The following is a 20,157-nucleotide window of genomic DNA, read 5'->3' as shown; positions in this document are numbered from 1 at the left end:
TGCCTTTAGCCCCCAAGGTCCCTAATGAGGGCGCTCAGCTGCCTGTGACAGTAGCCAGGTCTTGCTGGCGGGAGAAGCTTAATTTTGTGCTGCACCATAGCCCAGTTATAATTGGAGATGACATCACCGTCCAGGAAGAACTTACACAGTCTCTGTCCTTAATAAGAAATACTAACCTCCAGCACCCTCCTGGTAGCCAAGCCAATCATCCTCTGCAAACCCCCATGTCTCTCTGGGTGGGCACAGGGCCAGCCTCCAAAGGCCTCACCTCAGCTTCCATCCTCTTGGAAAACCTGTCCCCAAGATAACACAGGACACGTAGGTGTTTGACAAATAGTCGCAATGATAATGATGATTCTTATCTCTACTTTAATTCACATGTGGTAGTTCTATTATTGATTTTGTGCTCCTCACAAATTAACCAGATAAAGTCACAACTAATTTAAAAATAATGAGTTTGATTTTGCATCTGGGGTCCAATGGGAGTCTGTTTTTCTCCAATATTAATAATCGCATTGTACAGTTAACAAATTGCAGTGAGTTCGGCAGCGTCTGGGCTAATGTGGCATTTCTCTTTTATTCTCATTTGTTTGTTTTGTTTTGTTTTTAGGGTCAAGTTGTGTTCCGGAACGGGGAGAGAATGGGGACCATTAAATTTACTCAATTTCAAGGTAGGCTTTTTTTGGATGCTTCTGTCTTTCTAGTTGATGGCATTTGTATTCAGGGATGTTGTTTTCTGCAGTAAAATACATCAAAAGAAATGAAAGTATGATATGAGACTACAATAAAACAAGGAGGAGTCAATAGAAGACACTCTTCTGAAATGTCAGTTTTGACTCATGTTGAATTACTTCTCAGGCCTCTGGTCTCTGACCCTGAGAGGCTTAAGAAAGTCAGGAGTGGTGCTTATATCCACACACGATGCTGGGAGCCTAGATTTGGTTTTGGTTTTGATTACACAAGTGTCCAACTGACTCCACTATAGAGAGACTAGTGCCATGAGCCATCTCCACCACTGGCCTTAAACGACGTCACACATCCCCAACCTCGAATCTTGTTTTATCTTGACTCATCCCCACCCCACCCCCACTGTCAGCTGTCATATTTTAAAGCAACTCCTAGACGTTATCTCATTTCAATCTATAAATACTTCAATAGCTGTTTCTACTAGATAAGGACGTTTTAAAACATAACCAGCCTGCTATTGCTGTACCTAAAACATTTAACAACAATTCTTCATGTGCTTTCATTCCCAGTCTGTGGGCTAATCATTTCAAAGCTGTCTTTACTGATCATTTGCGGAAAATCCACAGGAGGTCCGACTTCGGCCAGGGTTCAATGTGTCTCTTTAGTCTCTGCTGTTAAAACCCCCACTCTTTACAGACCACTAATTTTTTGAAGAAGCCACTTCATCTGTTGGGCTTTTTCTGCTGCTGTCAGAGTTGAAAGGGGCCTCAGAAACCACCTAGGCCAAGTTCCTTGTGTGATGAGGAAGAAACAGGCCCAGAGAGGGACAGTGACCTGTCAGAGTCCACAGGACATACGTGAGGAGCAGGGCTGGGTGTCCCTCAAGGCAGATGCTTTGGTTCGGCCCCATGTGGTCATTAGCAATGTTGTCAGATGAAACCACCGGAGGGACCTTTCATTGCTGCAGTATCTTTCAGCATCTTGATGTTTCTGGAAAGTCCAAAACCAAGAACAGCACCCGCCACATTCCCCTCCCTTTAAGCAGATCCCAGGGCCATCCCAGGGAAAGCAAGAAGTTGACGTGAGTTATTCAGAATCATTCAGAATATCCCACCAAGCTTCTGATCAATCAGAAGAGGTGTTTTTCGGCACTTTCACTTCGTAATGCCATCTCCTAGATTAACCCATTCTTCCTATGTCAGGTAATTGAAACGCATGTCAGCTCTCTGATGTGCCCAAAAGATGTCATTTTGTGGGCTGGGGATGGATATAGCTCAGTTGGTAGAGTGCTTGCCTCACATGCACAAGGCCATGGTCTCAATTCCCAGCACACACCCCCCCCCCACACACACACACACAAAGTCATTTTGGGCAAATATAATTATTTTGCTGTTTGTTAAATCTTCCTCCTTCCTTGGTTGAGCAAAGTAAGCATCCTGGCAAAAATAACTTTTTTTTTTTTTTTGAGTGATGACAACTAAACTCTGTTCCATTTCCAATTCTCAAACTGTATCATTCTAAGAGAGTATTTTAATATGCAATATGGACTGGTTGATCACAGCTACGGGTGCATGCCAATTCCATTGCCTTTTTCCTTTTCATGATAGGTTTAGACACCAACTCTAGTGACTGTGGCTTTAGGCATATCTGGATTTATAAGGAAGGCAGATCAGCGAACAAGTAGGTCAGAGCCTGGGTCTTGTGGTCCCACCCACCTGACTTAAGTCACTTACTCTCTAGAACATCCAGCAAGTGACTCTGTGAGCCTTGATGGTCCTTATCTGTAAAACAGGGCTATCATCCTACCTGATTTCTTGGAATGTGGAAAGAACTAAGTGAGATAGTACAGATAAATATATTTTTTAGTTTTTTGCTCAGCTAGTAAGTAGCAATTATGATAAGTATCTTGTCAAAATTATGACACTTTTGGGGGGGTGCAAATGTAGATTTTCCTTGTGCATTGACACCTGAGTGCCTTTTTGTTGGCCATCTGCCTAAGCTAGGACGTCAGACAAGGCAGGGCCTTAAAGATGAGCTTATCCTACTACTTTCATGGCGTAAATGGGGAAAGTGACATGTGGGGAAATGTTCCCCAGAGTCATGTGACTGGCTAGTGGCAGAGTAAAGCCTGGACTTGAGCTTTCCCCAGGATGCTGGCACCTGCATGCTTTTGTGGACACCCATTGGTATATGCTCCTTCCCTCTGTATCAGGGATTGGACCCAGGGTTACTTAACCACTGAGCCACATCCCCAGCCTTGTTTTGTATTTTATTTATAGACAGAGTCTCACTGAGTTGCTTAGTACTTCGATAAATTGCTGAGGCTGGCTTTGAACTCGCCATTCTTCTGCCTCAGCCTCCTGAGCTGCTGGGATTGCAGGCATGCACCACCACGCCCCACCTTCCCTTCCTTCTTGCCTAGCTATGACTGAATGTCATAGCTAGGCCTGAAGAGACTCCTGTTGCCTGTTGAACAGATGTTTATCCTGTTGACCTGATAGAAGGATCAAAGGTTATTTGGGGACTGAAAGGAGCCACACTAGAAGGCAGGGGGCAGGTGTGCATCAGCACAATGGTTTTTCTAAATTTGAAGGGTCTCAGAGGTGCCTTGTCCCCCAGGATGGAAGGACTCTTAGTTGTTGGATGCTCTGGCCAAGCTGGAAAAGCTCTTAGTTACCATTTCAATTTCAGAGGGGAAACTGAGGTCCAGGTCCAGGAAGGGACTTGACTAGGATAATCTCTGACTCACATGAGACCACAAGTTCATTCCTTCCTCTTTCCTGGCCATGCTTCTCCCTCCCCTCCAAAAGGGATTGATCTAGCCTCTGTCTTCTGGAACCTTCCAGAAGGTGGTGGGCTCATCCTCCACCCCAAAGTAACAGCTCCTAAATTGCCTCATGCCAGTGACTTTGCCAAAGGCTTCTGTGTGGGGTTGCTATGTTTCCTGCTAGGCCCTTTCCACCCTCTCTCTGCTGTCTCCCCCTCCCTGGCCTCCTGCTCTCCTCTCTGATACAGAGGGGTCTGGTGGCAGAGCTGAGAAGGAGCAGCCTCTCAGCTGGCTCCAGCAGTGGCAGCTCTCCATCCATTCCTGCTCCTCAGCTTGCACTTGACTCTCAAGCACTCACTGGTGACATCCGGGAAGCTGACCCAGTCTACCCTTCCTCTGAAGACCTCATGAGATACTTTATTGACTTCTCATTGGCACAAACTCTGGGTGCCTTCTACACCCTTTAATTTCTAGTAGAGGAAGTGCTTGGTAGGAGGCTTTCCTCCCCACTCTGCAAAACTAAAATATAAAGGAATTAAAAATGTGGAAGCAGCTTTGGAAAGATCCAAAAGGGAACCAAGAAGCCAGGTCCTTCTCCACCTTTTGATTCCAGGGTTGTAGGATTGGCACCACAGTCCCTTGCACCCACAGTAGAGCCCCAGCAAAGCTCACTGAATTCATTTGGCTGCAAAAGCCCTGGGTTCAAGTTCTTGCTCTGAATCTCGCTAGTAGCATGATCCCACTGGGCAGGTTATTTTATATCCCTGAGCCTCCCTTTCCTCCTCCAAAAAATGGGGAAACACTAGGGCCAGCTCTGCCTGCCTCTGAGAATGTCATCAGGGGAGAGTAAGGGCTTGCTTTAGGGACTCTCGAGCTCAGGGAAGCCATGTCACATTGCTAGTGGACTGTGGCTCTGCTTTGTGTCTGCTGAATCCGTTAGTGAGAGTGTGAACCCAGAGCTTGAGACGTCACCAGCTCATGGAAATGTAAGAACGGCTTCATGTACTTGTGGTCTTCGTTGACTTCGTCAGGTAAGGACTTCTGGTGCCCTGAGAGGCCTTAACAACAGGAACATGAGCTGAAGCTAGTTCCTGTTGCCAGCTATTGTTGTTCCAGGTGGGACAAACCTCCTCCTCTGCCCAGTTTTTTGTTTTTGTTTTTGTTTTAAATAAAAACTGAGGAGTTCCAGATAAATAGAACTGTTGTCAATAACATGCCAGGGCTAGCTCCCAGGTTCCTCTTTGGGCTGAGGCATTTTGAATCCCAACAGGTCTCTGTCTGCTTGGTTTTCAAGGCTTCCAGAGCCCTTACCTCCCATCAGGATAATCCTGGGGAGCAGGTATGGGGGAGGCCATCACTAAGAATATGCACAACTCTCCACCTGTGGGGGGAGCAGGCAGGTTGTTCAAGGAGTCGGTGATCCCAGGACAGCCCTGAGCCCATGACAAAGGAGAAGTGGGAATAGTGCCCCAGCATCCTGTCCCTTCAGGTGAGGCTTCTCCAACACACATCTCCCAGGGGTTGCCCCAGGCACCAAGCCTCAACTGCCCACGCAGAAACCTTCCCATACATGGACCTGATACAGACCCCCTTCTCCCCTGGCTCACTCCCCATGCCCTAGCAGGGGATCCTAGGGTCACCTCCCCAGGAAAGTGTTCATATTCTTACAAACCTCATCTGAGAGAGACACTGTTCCAAGGGAGCTGCCCAGTACTGCAGGGGAGGCTGGGGTGACGTTCATGTCATATGTAGGTGCACACCTTGGACCTGCACCTTTCCTGTCCAGGTCCAATACCCCTCCCCAGGCCGTTCCTCCCCACCACTGAGCCACCTGAAGATGAGAATGAATGTTAGAAAATCGCCTATTTTTTTTTCCTCCGTAAGAGAAAAAAGAATCCCCATTACTACTGAAGTCTAAACATGGCTCAGAATCTGCAGCAGGGGAGCGAGCTGAAAGGAACAGCGATCAGGGCCCATCCATGCTGTTCAGAGAGGCCCCAGCATCTGCAGCTGAGCGTCCCGCTGCCTGCATTAGGCCTATCTGTGAGAATCTCTCTGCGAGAGATAATGGGCCGAGATCTCACATAGCTTCTGAGCTACAAAAAGGACTCAGACTTGGGTTTTTGTATCTCGGCACCTGATTTGAAGGGACCAGGTCCTGCATCCCTGGAATGACATAATTGTCATTCAGAATGTTCCTAGTGAACTCGAGGCGCCTTCTTTCCATTTGCAGACATTAATTATGGTTCGATCTTTAGGGTAACAGATACGGTTCTATTCAGCACGCGTTTCCTGAGCATCTGCCGGGCGCTTTACAGAGTCCTCTGGGAAAGCTAAGTTGAATAAGATACAGTCCCTGTCCCCCAGGGGCTTCATAATCTCTCTGGCCAAATGCCAGAGCCCATAAAGGCAGGAAGATAATTTCCCAGAACTTTCTAGAAAACTTTTGGAGCTAATTTGTCCCTAGTCTGAGACTCCTGGGGCTAATTTTTAACATCCTTCTCCTTGTATCACGTCACACATTGCTGCTCCCTTTCACCTGGCCAAGGGTCTACAAAGCCCATCTTGCTGGACTGCCATTCAACTCCTTATAATTAAGAGTGGAGATGTCATCCACTGAACTTCAGGGTGGTGGGAAAACAGGAGTAAAAGAACAGACATGAACACAGACTCTTTGGGAATGGGAGGCTGTCCCCAGCTTTGACACCTCTCAGCCCTGATGATCCAGGGCTTCCCTTTCCCAGAGCCCAAGAAAGGTGAACAGAATTTCTTAGCAGACATATGCTTCATTGAACCACAGACTGTCCATGTTGAAGGGAGCCCCACCTCTCACTTATAGTCTTACCTATGCTTGGATGCCCCCCGTGACGGTGAACTCATCCCCTCTCATGGGGGGAGATATGCAGGCTTTGAAGCAGGTGTGCTTGATCATTGCTAACCAGGCAATGTAGCATGTTCTCTCTGAGCCTTTATTTCAGAGTTTATTTTAAACTAATAAAATAAAAGGTGACCCTTTTCCTTGCCTGGAAAGTGACTGTGAGAATTCAATGACATGACACCGTGATAGTTCTGGCTCAGTAACTGGCACAGAGAAAGACCAGAGCATCTGTGGGTTTCCATCTCCTCTCCTGGACATTCTTGAAAATGACCCCAGATTTATCGCCACTACAGAATCTCTCGAGAAAAGTGTGGTCTGGCTTCGCAGCCTCACTTCATGGAGTGCTGTTAGCATTGGTCCATGAAAACCCCCTGGTTTGTTCACCCCTTATGCCCCTCGTTCATTCCCTTATCTTCTCCTGCCTCCCCACAGAAGGCAAGCATCTAAGTATTTGATGCATATATTGTTTGTATGTGTCCTTACAAAATGCGTGCTATTTTGTGAATATCTATTTTGAATTTACCTCAATGTAACTTTATCTATTTTTACATATTTATTTTTTCTTTCCTTCTGTTTTGTTGCTTTTCCCACTCAGCACTTTGTTCCTAAGATGCCTCCCGCTCCTGGGTGCATACCTAGGGCACAGTTTCTCCCTGCTGCCTCCAGGGGGCACATCCACCACATCCCCCACCCCACAATGACCATCAAGTCCCATCCTCATGGGTCCTGAGTGTCTTCTTATGGACCTACCTGGGAATTTCTGTAGGACAAATGTTTAGGAACAGATTGTTAGACCAGAAAGCGTGTGCACATGGAATATGCTCAAAACCTTCCAGAAGTCCTTAGAAATGAACATACCCATGTCCACTCCCACTGGCCAAAGGATCCTTATGTTTCTGTCCCATACCCACATGGTATTGACCAGACCTCTGATTTTTTGGTCAGTCTAAAAGAATAAAGTAACATCCCACCAGGACTTTAAACATCATTCTCTGATTCCTAAGGAGTTGGGCCTTCCTTCCTGTGCTTATTAGTCATTTATTCATCGTCAGTTCTGACCCTTTGACCATTTTTATTTTGAGCTTGCTGTCTTTTTTCTGGTTGATTCACAAGAGTTCCTGCTGTCAATTGGATATCAAACCCGTCTTGGTTTTTAGCTTTGCAAATAGCTTCTCCTGCTCTGTCATGTGTCTATGAACTTGAAGTTGTTGTTAAACAGGAGTTTTATCTAAACTTTCATGTGGATAAACATCGCCACCCCACCCCACTCACCCCCCTCCCCGCATTCTGCCCTTTGTTTTGGTCCTGTGGTTCATATTTTTGAAGTTTCTCAACAACCATGGCATCCCCTACATGCCAGGCCTTGGGTGGGCACAGGGGGTGTCAAGATGGGTAAGAGGCAGGTCCTGTCTTCAGGGGCTCCTAGTCCAACGAACAGGTGGCTGTGGGCATTCACAGGAGGGACACTCAGCTCTAATTGGTGGACTCCATGAAGATGCGTGAGAAAGGTGGCATCTGGGCTGTGTTCTGAAGAGGCGGTGAGCGTCGCCACAAGGAGGAGGTGCTTCTGTGCCATCATCTCTTGTGTGAGATGGGTCCCTCAGGCATGTGGCTCTTGCCCTTGGGCCAGTTCGGTTGAGTTAGGGTACACATAAATCTCTGGCAGGTTATACTAGCTCTGAACTATTTGGCCAGTGTCCACCCAGCCTGTTAAAAACCTCAACGCAGAGATGGATGGATTTAGTTAAAATGTGGCAGTGCTACATTGTTGGGACAGTAGAGAAGCAGGTATGCCAAGGAAGCTCAGCATCCACGTCTGCTCTGCAATGTTGAGGCAACTGCTCAGACTTGCTGCTATGGGGGAGAGCTACTTGCTGGGTCTGGTCCTAGGCAGGCACCAGATCAGGTGGGTGAGAGTGAAACTCCCTCCTGAGGAGCAGCTGTTCATCTTGGAGGAAGAGAAGCAGTCAAGGCCCATGGTCACCAAATGGTCATCATGTTCTTCATTGGCCTAGCTGAGAGGTCTCATTGACAGGACCAGCACTTTGAATTTCTAATGCTTGTGTTCCTGGTTAACTCCATCAGCTAAACAGTATCAACCGTTTATTTGGATCCTTACAGGTGGAGACTGTGGACCAGGGGTCTGTGCACAGCCTGGAAAGAAGGTCCATGCAGGGGTCCTGAGCAGGAAGGGCTATAGCTATGGGCAGGCCATCAGGAGCAAGCCCCCCGTGCAGTCAGATCCTGTGATAGGAGGTCCCATGAAGCAAGACCCTTCAAAGCAATTTCAGGGTCATAGGACGAGGGTCAGGGGCCATGGTGCATTCTGCCCACTTGTTTAGCAAGACCCAGCAGGGGACAGACTTCCCCAGGGTTATCCACAGAACCACAACAAGGCCAACCCTACCCAGGAGGAGGCTGTCTTTAGCACACAGCTGTCTCCTGTGTCTGAGTTTGGGATTTGTTTGGGGTCCTGGAATTCAGTGCATTTATAGAACCAATTTTTGTTGAGCCATGATTATCTTTTGTTTTACACTCCAAAGTTAGGCACCAGATCTGTGTATGTGAGTGTGTGTGTGTGTGTGTGTGTGTGTGTGTGTGCGCGCGCGCGCGCTCGCGCGCACGCGTGCGCCCGTGCGCAATTAAATTTCAAAGCATATATATGCTTCCCTCAAATCAGAGCCAGAGCCAAAGGACAATGGACATTTGGAGGCATGGAGTGTAGGGCCCATGTCACAGGATGCAGGTCCACCTAAAGCAGAGGGTTGGCAGCCCATTTGTTCTCCTGCCTGGGAGACACAGCCCAGGAAGGAGGCAGAACCATGCCATGGTTGAAGCTCTTGCCCAGCTGTCTCCTGGACGCTCCTAGGCCCACAGCCAGAGAATATTTTCAGACTGGACATTTTTTGGCAGTCAAATTTTCACCAATAGGACCTATTTTCTTTATGCATCCAAATCCAAAATCTGAAATAAAGAGTGTGCCTTTTAAAGAGAACACTTCTCGTTTTGCACTGCAAGAAGGAACCAGTGTTCTTCTGTGGGAAAGGAGGCTCTTTGTTTCATGGTATTTTTAGCCTCTGAGAACCATAAAATGTCAGCTTTGAAGGGCCCTCGTTCTAATCCAGTGGGTCTCCATCCTGGCTACACATTAGGTTCAACTAACGAACTTTTTAAAAATACTGTCATCCATGACCCACCCCTCAATCCCTCATGTTGGAACCCAGGCATCTGTATTTTCTAGAAACTTTGAGTGACTCTAAGGCCCATTCAATGCTGAGGACCACGGTGAGCAAGTGGCAATCTGCAGCAGAGCATAGGCCAGGAAGGCCCGCCCATAGCTATAGCCCTTCCTGCTCAGGACCCCTGCATGGACCTTCTTTCCAGGCTGTGCACAGACCCCTGGTCCACAGTCTCCACCTGCAAGGATCCAAATAAACGGTTGATACTGTTTAGCTGATGGAGTTAACCAGGAACACAAGCATTAGAAGTTCAAAGTGCTGGTCCTGTCAATGAGACCTCTCAGCTAGGCCAAGGAAGAACAGAAGGGCGTGAACCTTTCCTCGGCAGGCCCAGGAGGAACCCTGGGAGAATGCAGGGGATGAGGCCCTGTACTGCCCAGGGCAGCAAAAACACAGCCTCAAGCTCCACTCAGCAGGGATCAGAAGACTTAGATACACCCAGGGCAAAGCTCTGACCAGCACCCTGAGCCTGCAGCAGCTGGGACACTGGGAGGGGAGAGCTGTGCTCAGGGAAGGCTTCCTGGAGGAGGCAGCAGGGCATGGGCATACTCACCTGGTAGAATGAGGAAGAAGCACCTTTCCAATGGAAGGACCACCGTGGGAGTGGATAGCAGAAACAACGCATAGAAAGTGTTTGAGACCCTAGCAAGTAGCTCACCGCTCCTCTGACCGTGAATAACAGAGCTACCTTTTCTTGGACACTTCCCTGGGTTAGGCCCCAGGCTGGGCACCTTGAGTGTGTGCTCCTCTGGTGATTCTGAGGGTGCCTGATTTTGGTTACAGTCACACAAGCACAGAGATTATGGTTTCTTTTTCAATCTTTGTCCCTCCAGCCCCCAGCATACAGCCTGGCACGAAACAGGTGTCCCATGTCATTTGTGGAACGACGAATGAGGTGATTAAGTCAGAAGACTAGCGTAGCATCTCCTCAGCACCCAGGATGTCCAAGGCCAAGGTCAAGGGCATGGGAGTAACTTTAACCTTTTGCCACCTGTGGGGCTGCTTTTGAAGGGTTCTTTAGGATGAAATATCTTGAGCTGGCTCTGGCATACAGTAGGCACTCAATAAACACGGGCTGAGTGTCCAGAGCCTTGCACTGCAGGAGTGGTAACAGTGCACTGAATTGAGAGCCAAAGGACTGAGTTCAGGTGCACAGCATGTGGCTGTGAGCTGCTACTTAACCTATTGGAGGCCCCACCCTCCTCTTTAGACTGGGGGAATTAGGCCTGATTGATGGTTTGCCAGGAGGATTAAATACAGGTGACTTGTCAAGTGCCTGTCAGCCTCCAAGTCCTGCCCCCAGGGAGAAATTATGGTGATTATGGTCATCGTGGGGAGCTGAGCTTTATTCCCGTGCTGGTGCTGAGGGACACTATATACAGTCGGGCCGGCTGTGTGGCTGGGGGCGCCGTGGGGTGTCAGCCACACCACTTCCTGGCTCCCGATGATTTATTCCGATCATCCTACATATTTCATGTGCTGTTCCCCTCGCCAAATAAATAAATCAGGCTCTGCTTCTATGAGTGGCAGGAGCTGATTGGGGCATCTGTGGGGCTGGAGACTTCAAAAGGCCAGAGCAGAGATGCTGGAGCCCCAGCAGAGTGTGCTAATGTGACATTTAGGAGCCTGGTGACCCAGGCAAGCAACAGCTACCTGCACAGTGTGATGACCCCCCCCCCCAGGAACCCTTGCAGAGAGAAGGAAGTAACTTTTACAGCTTCCCTTCTACCTCCACAGTCAAAGGAACAGGCAGGAGTGTGACCCAGGGGATGCCCTGACCCCTCTTCTGGTGTTCCTAAGGGACCAGAGGTGCATCTGCACTTCTGCAAAGAAATTCACTTAGAGCAAACCCAAGAGGCAGCTTCCCTGGGTAGCCACTTGAAATTCCTTTGTAAGTTCTGGGCATTTTACTGGCCAGGGTCTGAAGCACTTGGGGCCCACCTGCACATATGGGGGCCCTTCATCCTGGGCTGTCTGTAGCTTTGAGTTCAGGAGGCAAAGGACATAAAACTGTCACCTTATAGGGATCCCATTGAGGCAGCCCCTGTTGGGAAGAGCATGGACTGTTGGGAAAGTCCAAAGTTTAAATATGGATCTTCCCCTTGTATCATCGGGGACCCGTGTGAAGCCTACATCTCCTCGACTGTAAGGTAGGAATAAGAGTAGCTATTCCTCACACGTCAGAGCTAAACAAGAAATGGGCATAAAGAAGTCCAAATCAGGCCATCTGACTTAGTCCATTTTCTTGTTGCTGAGGCTAGGTACTTTTTATAAAGAGATACATTTAGCTTACAGTTCTGAAGGTTTAGGAGCATGGTGCCAAACTTCACCTTGGCTCTGAGTCTCATGCTGGGTAGAACCACAGGATGGGGGCTGTGTGAGGGTGGTGAGCGGTGACTGGGGAAGAGGAGTCAGGGTGGGTGTCCAAAGCCCTTTAGCAACTCATTCTCACAGGAACCAAACAGTGTCCCTTAGAGTTGCATGAGTCCCAACAGAGGGTGGTGTCCTCCATGCCTCCCTACGGGCCCCATCTCTTAAAGTTTTCTTCACCTCAGCACTGCCACATGGGGGACCATGCTTCCCGCACAAGAACCTCTGGGGACACATTCACACTGTACCCTAAACATAGCACCCACGGTAGGGGCTCTGTAAGTACCCTCGGCCCCTTCCTGTCTGCTCCCCATCCTTGTCAAGGCCTGCTCTATCCTGGGGTTCCACTGTCACTCCCTGTGTTCCTTCCTCTACCCCCACCTTTCCCTGAATCTGCTTCACCTATGGTCACCAATCTCCGCCATTTACCAAAGTCACCAACCCCAGCTCAAGGGGTTTGTTGTGCCAGTTTCAGAGACGTGTCATTGCTGGCCACCTCCACTGTGAACTTGTCCCTTTCCTTGGCTTCTAAGATGCCCCTCTCTTCCAGCACCCTGCTCCTGGGGTCCTGGTCAGAACTTCCCAGTCTCCTTTGAGAGCAGCTTTGCTCTGCCCACACCAGAGGTCAGTGTTTCCCTGATGCCACTCTTGGCCCTCTTCTCCTGGGCTCACTCTCCCTGGGGTCTCATCCCTGCCCCCTGCCCCAGCTTCCATGCTGATGATGGCCTCAACTCTGCCCCCAGCCCACACCTCTGCCCTGGGCTCCAGACTCAGGACAGCTCCTGAGTGACCTCAGCTCAGCACACCCAAAACAGACTTGTTTTCTCCCCACTCCTTCTATCTGACCCCTTCCTGAGTTCCCCACTCATGGCATGGGACCTGAGCACTCGTCACCATCACCCCTGGAATCCTGGATGACTTGCCTGCCCACGCTTCATCTCCTAGTTGATCATCATATGTGTCTGTTTTACCTGGAAAAAAGAAACCTTTGTCAAATCCGATCCCCCTCTCCATTCCTCCTGCCTCCATCCGGGTCAGTCCTCATCATCTTAACCTCAGCAATGACCAAATCCAGCAATGGGATAGTGAGGGGGAGGATCTAAGTCTGGTGCAAACACACTGAAGAGTTTGAAAACACACTGAATCAGTGCACAGGAGGATCCAGTGGCAGCGGGAAGCCATGCTCAGTGTGATGCCGCAGAGCAACACGACCCCCAAAGATGCTCAGTTCATCCAAAGATGATTGTCAGGGCTCAGGTGTCCAGAGTGGGGCAGAGGGTTATCCCCTCTACTCCCTGCTGACCAAGTCATACTCACCAGAAAGACAGTGACATCTTCCTTGGAGTGTGGCCTAGGAAGGGCCTGGGTGGGGCAGGAAGTAGAAATGAAGTTCTGTAAGGAGGTGTAGGGGCTCTTGCCATGGGATGATAGGCCTATGTCTTTGAGTCTCTAAGGTTGGTCCCCAGATAGAGGGAACAGTCTGTGTGGTCCCAGAGGGAAGAGCCAGTGGAGCAGGGGGAAGCTGTGGGGAGATGGTTCAAAGGTCAGAATGAACTTGGTAAAAGCATAGATTCCAGTTTTGGGGTGAGTGGGCTCTCCATCTTAAAGTTACACAGCAGAGGATGGACACCCAGTTGGGGAGATGGTGGGAAAGGAGGTCCCAACCTATCTGGGTTGGGGGCTTTGTGATTCCACCTGGGAGGAACGAAGCCTGCTGGAAAGTGCCAGGATGGGAGCCAGACATACACCCAGGATCCCCATCTAATTGGCCACTGTCTCTCTCTCTCTCCAGACAGCAGGGAAGTGAAGGTGGGGGAGTACAACGCTGTGGCTGACACCCTGGAGATCATCAATGACACCATCAGATTCCAAGGTAAGGCAGGGGCTTCTCAGAGGAGAAGGTGCTCAGTCACTCCCAAGGCTGGACATTGTCTGGGGACTGGGATAAACTGAGTCCTTGATTTCATGGGGTCAAGGTCACAGCCTCAACACAGTTACTCTTTACGGAACCCAGGGTCCCATTTCAGAACCTGGAATGGGTTCCTGGAATTTTCACAGAGTGAGATATTTAAGCCATTGGGTGACCAGCAGTCATTCTTTTGAAAGGTGGTCCAGCTAAATTTAGCTGTGTCTCCAACTCTGTGAAAGGTTTTGGTTGGATTGGCAATAAGGCTCTTGCACTTGCTGCTCTTGCTAGAAGACCTTTCCCTCTCTTCTGCTAGAGGACTCCTCCTAGCCTTCTAGAATCAGGTCAAATGTCACTTCTGGGCAGCCTTCCTTTACCGGCCAGCTAACTCTTTGCTTCTGACTTTTGTCTCTGCCTCTCCTATGGCCACCATCACTTTGCCTTGAAATTGTGATTTGGACCATGATCCTCCTTCCAGATTCCTGATATCAGTCAGGTCTGGCACATGTTGAAGATTCAGTGACATCTGATTGAAAAAGTAATACATGATCGGGTCACGTGGATGGATGGATGAATGGATAGATGGATGGATGGATGAATGGATAGATGGATGGATGCATGAATGGATAGATGGATAAATGAATGGATGAATGGATGGATTAGTGGGTGGGTGGGTGGATGGATGGATAGGATGGCTAGCTTTCTGTGCCTTCTTAAAACCAAGGCCACCAGAAAAGGTTCTTCCATGACCCTTTAGTTAGACTTTCCATGTCCCTACACGTCCACTGGATCTATGGAATTCAACTTTAAGGACATTGCAATGCTCCAGTCAGCCTCCAATGTGGCTCCTGAGTGTGGTCTCCACACTCAGCTGGGCCTTCTTATCCCACCTAAGGGAACCATCACTGAGCATATAACACATTACTTCATGGTGCCACAGAAAATCTTTGAAAAGTAGGTAGGCAAGTTCTCTCATCCCTGTTGTACAGATTGGGAAATGAACTTGTCACCGCAAGTTCATACAGGCTGTGAGAGGCAAGGCCTGTAACCGTGGCTCCTGATCCAGGGCTAGGCCTGTCTGCTCAGGGTTTACTGAATAAGGATTCTGGGTTTAGAAACTGAAGGAAAGATTCAAGTACAAAATAAAATAATGAGACATAACTAGAAGAAAAACGAATGGCAGTGGGTGGAGGGGGAGCCAGGGCAATTGCTAAAGAACGGTCAGGGTAACCACCCATCACTGATGATGCTCAGGCCCTGCCAGGCCAGGCCCACTGCCTGCTTCTCAGTCCTTCTCCGCTGCCCAGAGACTGAACACTAGTGTTTGAATCCAGAGCCATGTCAGGATGCCTCCAGAGTCAGGACCCACCTCTCTTGCCCGTATCTCTGCCCAATTCAGCTCCAGCCTCCCTCACCCAACTCCCTGCACCAGCCCCTGCCATCTTCCATCACCATTGTGGCTGCTCAAGTCCCATCTGCCCTCAGCAGCCAAAGGGGCCTTGCTGTCACTGAGCTGAGGGTGCTTCACTTCTGCTCAGAGCCCTGCATGGTCCCCAGTGCTCATTCACAGATAGGGGGTCTTTCTGTGTGCTGTGTCCCCAAGGCCTTCATTTGGGGGCCACCCCACAATTCTCTGTCTCTTCTCTCAAATCTCCATAGTCACCCTACTTACAGTTCCTCAGATGTTGTGACACCCCTGTGCCTCTGCCCACTGTGCTCTGTCTTCCTGGTAACCCCAAAGACTTATCATCTCCCAGGACTCCGCTCCCCCTAGTCTCCTCTCTGGAGCCTCTTGGCTCCATCAGGGGGCACTGCACTGCTGTTTCATGCTGCGGCTGTCCACCCTGCCAGGACCCCATGGCACAGTGGGTAGAGCACAGGCTTCAGAGTTAGGCAGACGCAGGCCCCACTTCTGCCAGCTTTATCACTTACTAGCTATAAAATGCACTCAACACCTAGAAAACTGCTGCCCCTCTCTAAGATGGGAATGGCTGACAGGTAGAAGGGGGCTGTCAATCATGATGAATGAACAAATGGTGGTGAATGGAAAACTAAGGAGTGAATGAACCGGATGGGAAGCAAGAAAGAAAACTCAGGCGTCGCTCCCACTAATGCATCTGGTCCACCCTTACCATTTTCATGGAGATATATCTTGTGGAGGCACCATTTTGGAAAGAGGGAAGGTTGGAATAAGGAGGAGAAGTTGGTGTTAATTTTCTGAAGTTGTTTCTAAACATTAGGACCCAAACTCACTAGTGGCCATATCACCTTCTACCCAAAACTCAGTGTCCCAAGAGGAAATTGTTTCTGATCTCCAGAACTTCTCTTGATTTTGGGAGCCAGAAGGCCCTGAGCCAACTTCTTGCAGTCTCAGTGTGTGGGGCCGGGGTGATGCAGAGTAGGGAAGAAGTTTCCAGATGTTAAACTCTCACTTCTAGAAGTAAGAAAGGATATTGCCTCTACCTTGTGTTTGCTTTTGCCCTGACTTTCAGCCCTTGAAGCCTTCATTTTATAAATGTCACTTTGTATGAGTCACTTAAGGCTTCACCTGAACACACCAGCAGGTTCCCAGCTGTTTTCAAACCTGGCAACTTCCCTAGATTTCTTAGACAGCTCCAACTCTTTTTTTATCCATTGAATGTTTCTAAACGCATTTGAACCTGTGAGCCAAAGTTTTTAAACACAGATGTTAGGGGGAGTTATCCACCCCTGCCACCATTCTGGTGCCCATCCTGGTTTGTCTCCTGGGGAACAGAGGCATAAATGAAGCTAGTGTCCATGGCACTCCCAGGGAGGTCATTGTGACCCCTAATGGAGCTCCCGGGATTCCCAGCTTTAGCTACTCCCCTGCATCCAACATCCCCGTATCCCCACTCCAGGTGCTGGTGGAGGGAAAAGTCCTGAAGTTTCACAATTCCACAGCAGAAACCTGACCTGAAATAGTACCTAAGAAAGAAAGGGCTTTTCAGGGAGCTGAGGGAGTCCCTGCATCCCTCATCTCAAACCAGCCTGCACCTGGTAAAACTAAAACAGGGCAATTTTGCAACCATGCAGAGAAATGTGTTTTCTCTGAGACCCTCAGGGCCCCTGAGGTTTCTGGCGCCCTTGATGAATGAGCAGGGCAGCTCTGCAGTCACATCGAGAAATGGAACCCCACAGTTTCAGTCCAGTCCTAGATCGGCAGGAAAGGAAGGTAGCTTCTGCCCCCCACAGTTAGCAAGTCTTATGGAAACAGCAAACCAAAGAACTTGTATAATATAATGACCTTGAGGCAGAAAATCTGCAGCCAGAGCACATCTGTGTCACCACGGAATTGACAGGCGGGAGGTCTGCCCTGTTGAGGGGTGATCATTTATCATGTGTGGGTAGGAGCAGAGTCCTTGAGGCCACAGCCAAGATCCTCACCCCAATGGCACCCAGTGGTACCTGCTCACATCACTGAGCCCTGAGCCTTCCAAGTCTATGTTACCTTTGGGGATGAATGGTGATGGTTTTCAACAGCGTAATTAGACCAAATCAAATTCTAGTCTTCTAATGGCTATTAAATGCATCGCAAACCCCTGATTGATTCTATTTAGAGAAAGAAATAAGTCCTGGCTCAGGCTCCCTGCTGGGCTGACTGGCCAGCCACCGATCCAACTCACTCAGGAGATAGATGTGCCATGGATACATTTGTGGTGCAAGAGTCTGGCCAATGTCACAGACACCTACATGAGGATGTCCCTGGGGAATGACTATGCACTGGGCTCCACTGATGTCTTCCCCTTGACATTATAGGATCCGAACCGCCCAAGGACAAGACCATCATCCTGGAGCAGCTCCGGAAGATCTCCCTGCCTCTCTACAGCATCCTCTCGGCCCTCACCATCCTCGGCATGATCATGGCCAGTGCTTTTCTCTTCTTCAACATCAAGAATCGGAATCAGAAGTAAGCTGCTAGGCCCTCTTCCAGGATAACACCATCTGGGTTGTCAACTTCATGGTCCAAGTTAGGATCTTCACATGACAGATTCTCCAGGGGCACAAAAGTTCTTAGGTAGAGTTTCCTGAAGTGTGTAACTCAGTCACCAGGATGATTTAGGTACGTGCACATGCACACACACACACACACACACACACACACACACACAGGCAGGGCTACTGGTTACACAGGAATCCTTGGTCAACTGAGTTTGGAGAAGACCAGGTTAAATAAAATAGAAGACTCCAAGTCCACAGACCTTCTCAGCTCTTTGGATATACTTAGTATGCTATATGATCTGAGAGTAGAAAACCAGAAGACAGAATTCCCCAGCTTCTCTTCCCCCTCCCAGATATCTTTGGAAATCACTGATGGATGAGGGACTCCTGTTGGAACATGTGACAATGCAAAAATCCCGTCCTTACATAATCTCACTTGACCCTCCTGATGTTTCCTATGTTACAAATAAGAACCCCCAACCTCCATGACAGGAGACTGCTGTCCACAAGTGTGAGGACCTGTCCCCTGGGTTTCTTGTTTTGGTTGCTTTTCCCAAACATATGCCCTAACTCTCCCAAGGACAGAGCTTCAGTCTAAATTATTCTGGTCAGTCGTGGGTCAAACAGGCCCCACTCCAGGTGCTGGTGTTGACCACGCACAGCCAGCTTCTTTGGTTTCCATGGTGAATCCCTGCAGGCAGCTCCTGCTTTGTTGTGGGAGAGCCTAACAGGGCTCAGAGCTTGGTTATTTGGGGGGCAGCCTCAGTGCCTGATGCAGCACCTCAGATCTGACACCATGCCCAGAAGCCATGTTGTGTCACCTCACAGGCTACCAGGAACAACATGAATTCCAAGGAAAACTGTTTAGCTTCTCTTCCTACTTGCAAGGGAGGAATTTGAAGCCCCAGGCTCTTGTGGGGGGTTTTATATTTTTGGTGTTTAGGATTTGTTTTTTTAAGCAATTGCTTAGATCTAACCCATTCCCTGAAGAACAAATTAGAGTTTTATTCACCTGTTGTTTTATTAACCACAATAACAGGTATATTGCTGCAAAAAGATTGAACCAACTTTTTCTACTTGGTACAACCCTTAAATGGGAGCTGTACCTCCGAGCTGAACACAAAGTTGGCTCCCAGTTAGGGTCAAGCGCCTCCCTACCCGCCTCAAGAATTCCCATCAGAACAGCGAGCTGCCCCAGCATAAGCTCAAGCTCTTTTAATTCCTTAACTACCCTCTCATGGTCTCCTAGGGTAAATTGCCATTCTCTTTTCAATAGGCAAAAACAACTGCATTTTTTAGCTGGATTTGCTATTGAAAAATCTGCAGAGATAAGAAATAAATAGCAATATGATTCCCAATCCCTCTCACTTCTACTTACCTAAATGGCGCCCATCCTATAGGGGCCACCTACTCCTAAGTCTGCTAACTTCTGCCCTCCCCAGTCTGCTCTGCTATTGAAAATGAAGGCCCTTTTCAGCCTCAGGTTTATGAAAGGACCCCCAGGGGCTCAGTGCCAGCTTAATGCCCTGGGGATCCTAGACAGCATGGTCAACCAGTATGTTTCACAGGCCAGGAAACTCAGTCAGGATAAGGGACTTATCTAGATGTGCCTCTAGAGGGAGGCAGGTCCAAGCTCTGGTCCACAGAATTTCCAACTTGAAGCTTTGTATGTAGTCCATACACACAGAAAAGCAGCAAGCTTTTTATTTTCCTATTGCTTTGACATGTTGCATGTTTAAAATGTGAAGGATGAATAGAACTGCAGAATGTAAAGAAAAATACTCAGGGAACAATTACAATCTGCCAAAGAGTCCCTGAACATGGTGGGGCCAGAAAACTTCAAACTTTCTGAGCTGATTGTGCTGGAGAGCCAGGTACCTCCAAGGGTAACTCCAGCCCCTGGACAGCCTCATTTCGTCCTGGCTTGCTGGGCACCTGGGAACTACCACAGAACTCCTCACAGAAGTGGAAAAGAAGCATTGGAGAGTTTGGGGGTATAAAGAATGTTCCCAACTGTAGGCTGGTGAAGATATGGGTAGGGGTAGGGGATGAAGACTCCATCATCCACCTCCTAGGGCAGGGACAGTGATTGGGAGAGGCGTTTCTACCACATATGTGGCCCTTAGTGTGAGCTTCCTGAGTGCTCAGAGGCAGCCATTGCTGATAACTCACTGGATACCTGATGACAGGGTTCCTAAGCAACCCCAAATACTCACCCACAGACCTCCCTGATGTCTGCGCTCAGCAGAATCCCTCCTCACTGTGGAAGGTCACTCCAATGTAGAATTCCCTAGATCTGCATGTTTCCCAGCCCTGGCCAAAAAAACCTGTTGACTTAGCACCATGGAGT

General features: G+C 48.8%; 1 protein-coding gene across 1 annotated transcript in view; it reads left to right on the top strand.

Moving 5' to 3' along the window:
* Window positions 1-20,157, top strand: part of Gabbr2 (gamma-aminobutyric acid type B receptor subunit 2) — a 352,225-nt gene that overhangs the window by 251,489 nt on the left and 80,579 nt on the right. Inside the window, exons 8-10 of the mRNA XM_078047869.1 lie at window positions 611-671; window positions 13,734-13,814; window positions 17,625-17,775. Coding sequence (XP_077903995.1) covers window positions 611-671; window positions 13,734-13,814; window positions 17,625-17,775 — 293 coding nt within the window. The remainder of the gene's footprint in view (window positions 1-610; window positions 672-13,733; window positions 13,815-17,624; window positions 17,776-20,157) is intronic.

Source organism: Ictidomys tridecemlineatus, chromosome 4 (assembly GCF_052094955.1).
Source record: "Ictidomys tridecemlineatus isolate mIctTri1 chromosome 4, mIctTri1.hap1, whole genome shotgun sequence".
In the NCBI taxonomy this organism is placed as follows: domain Eukaryota; kingdom Metazoa; phylum Chordata; class Mammalia; order Rodentia; family Sciuridae; genus Ictidomys; species Ictidomys tridecemlineatus.
The sequence above is the reverse complement of the archived record's forward strand: the minus strand, read 5'-3'. Positions and strand labels throughout refer to the sequence as shown.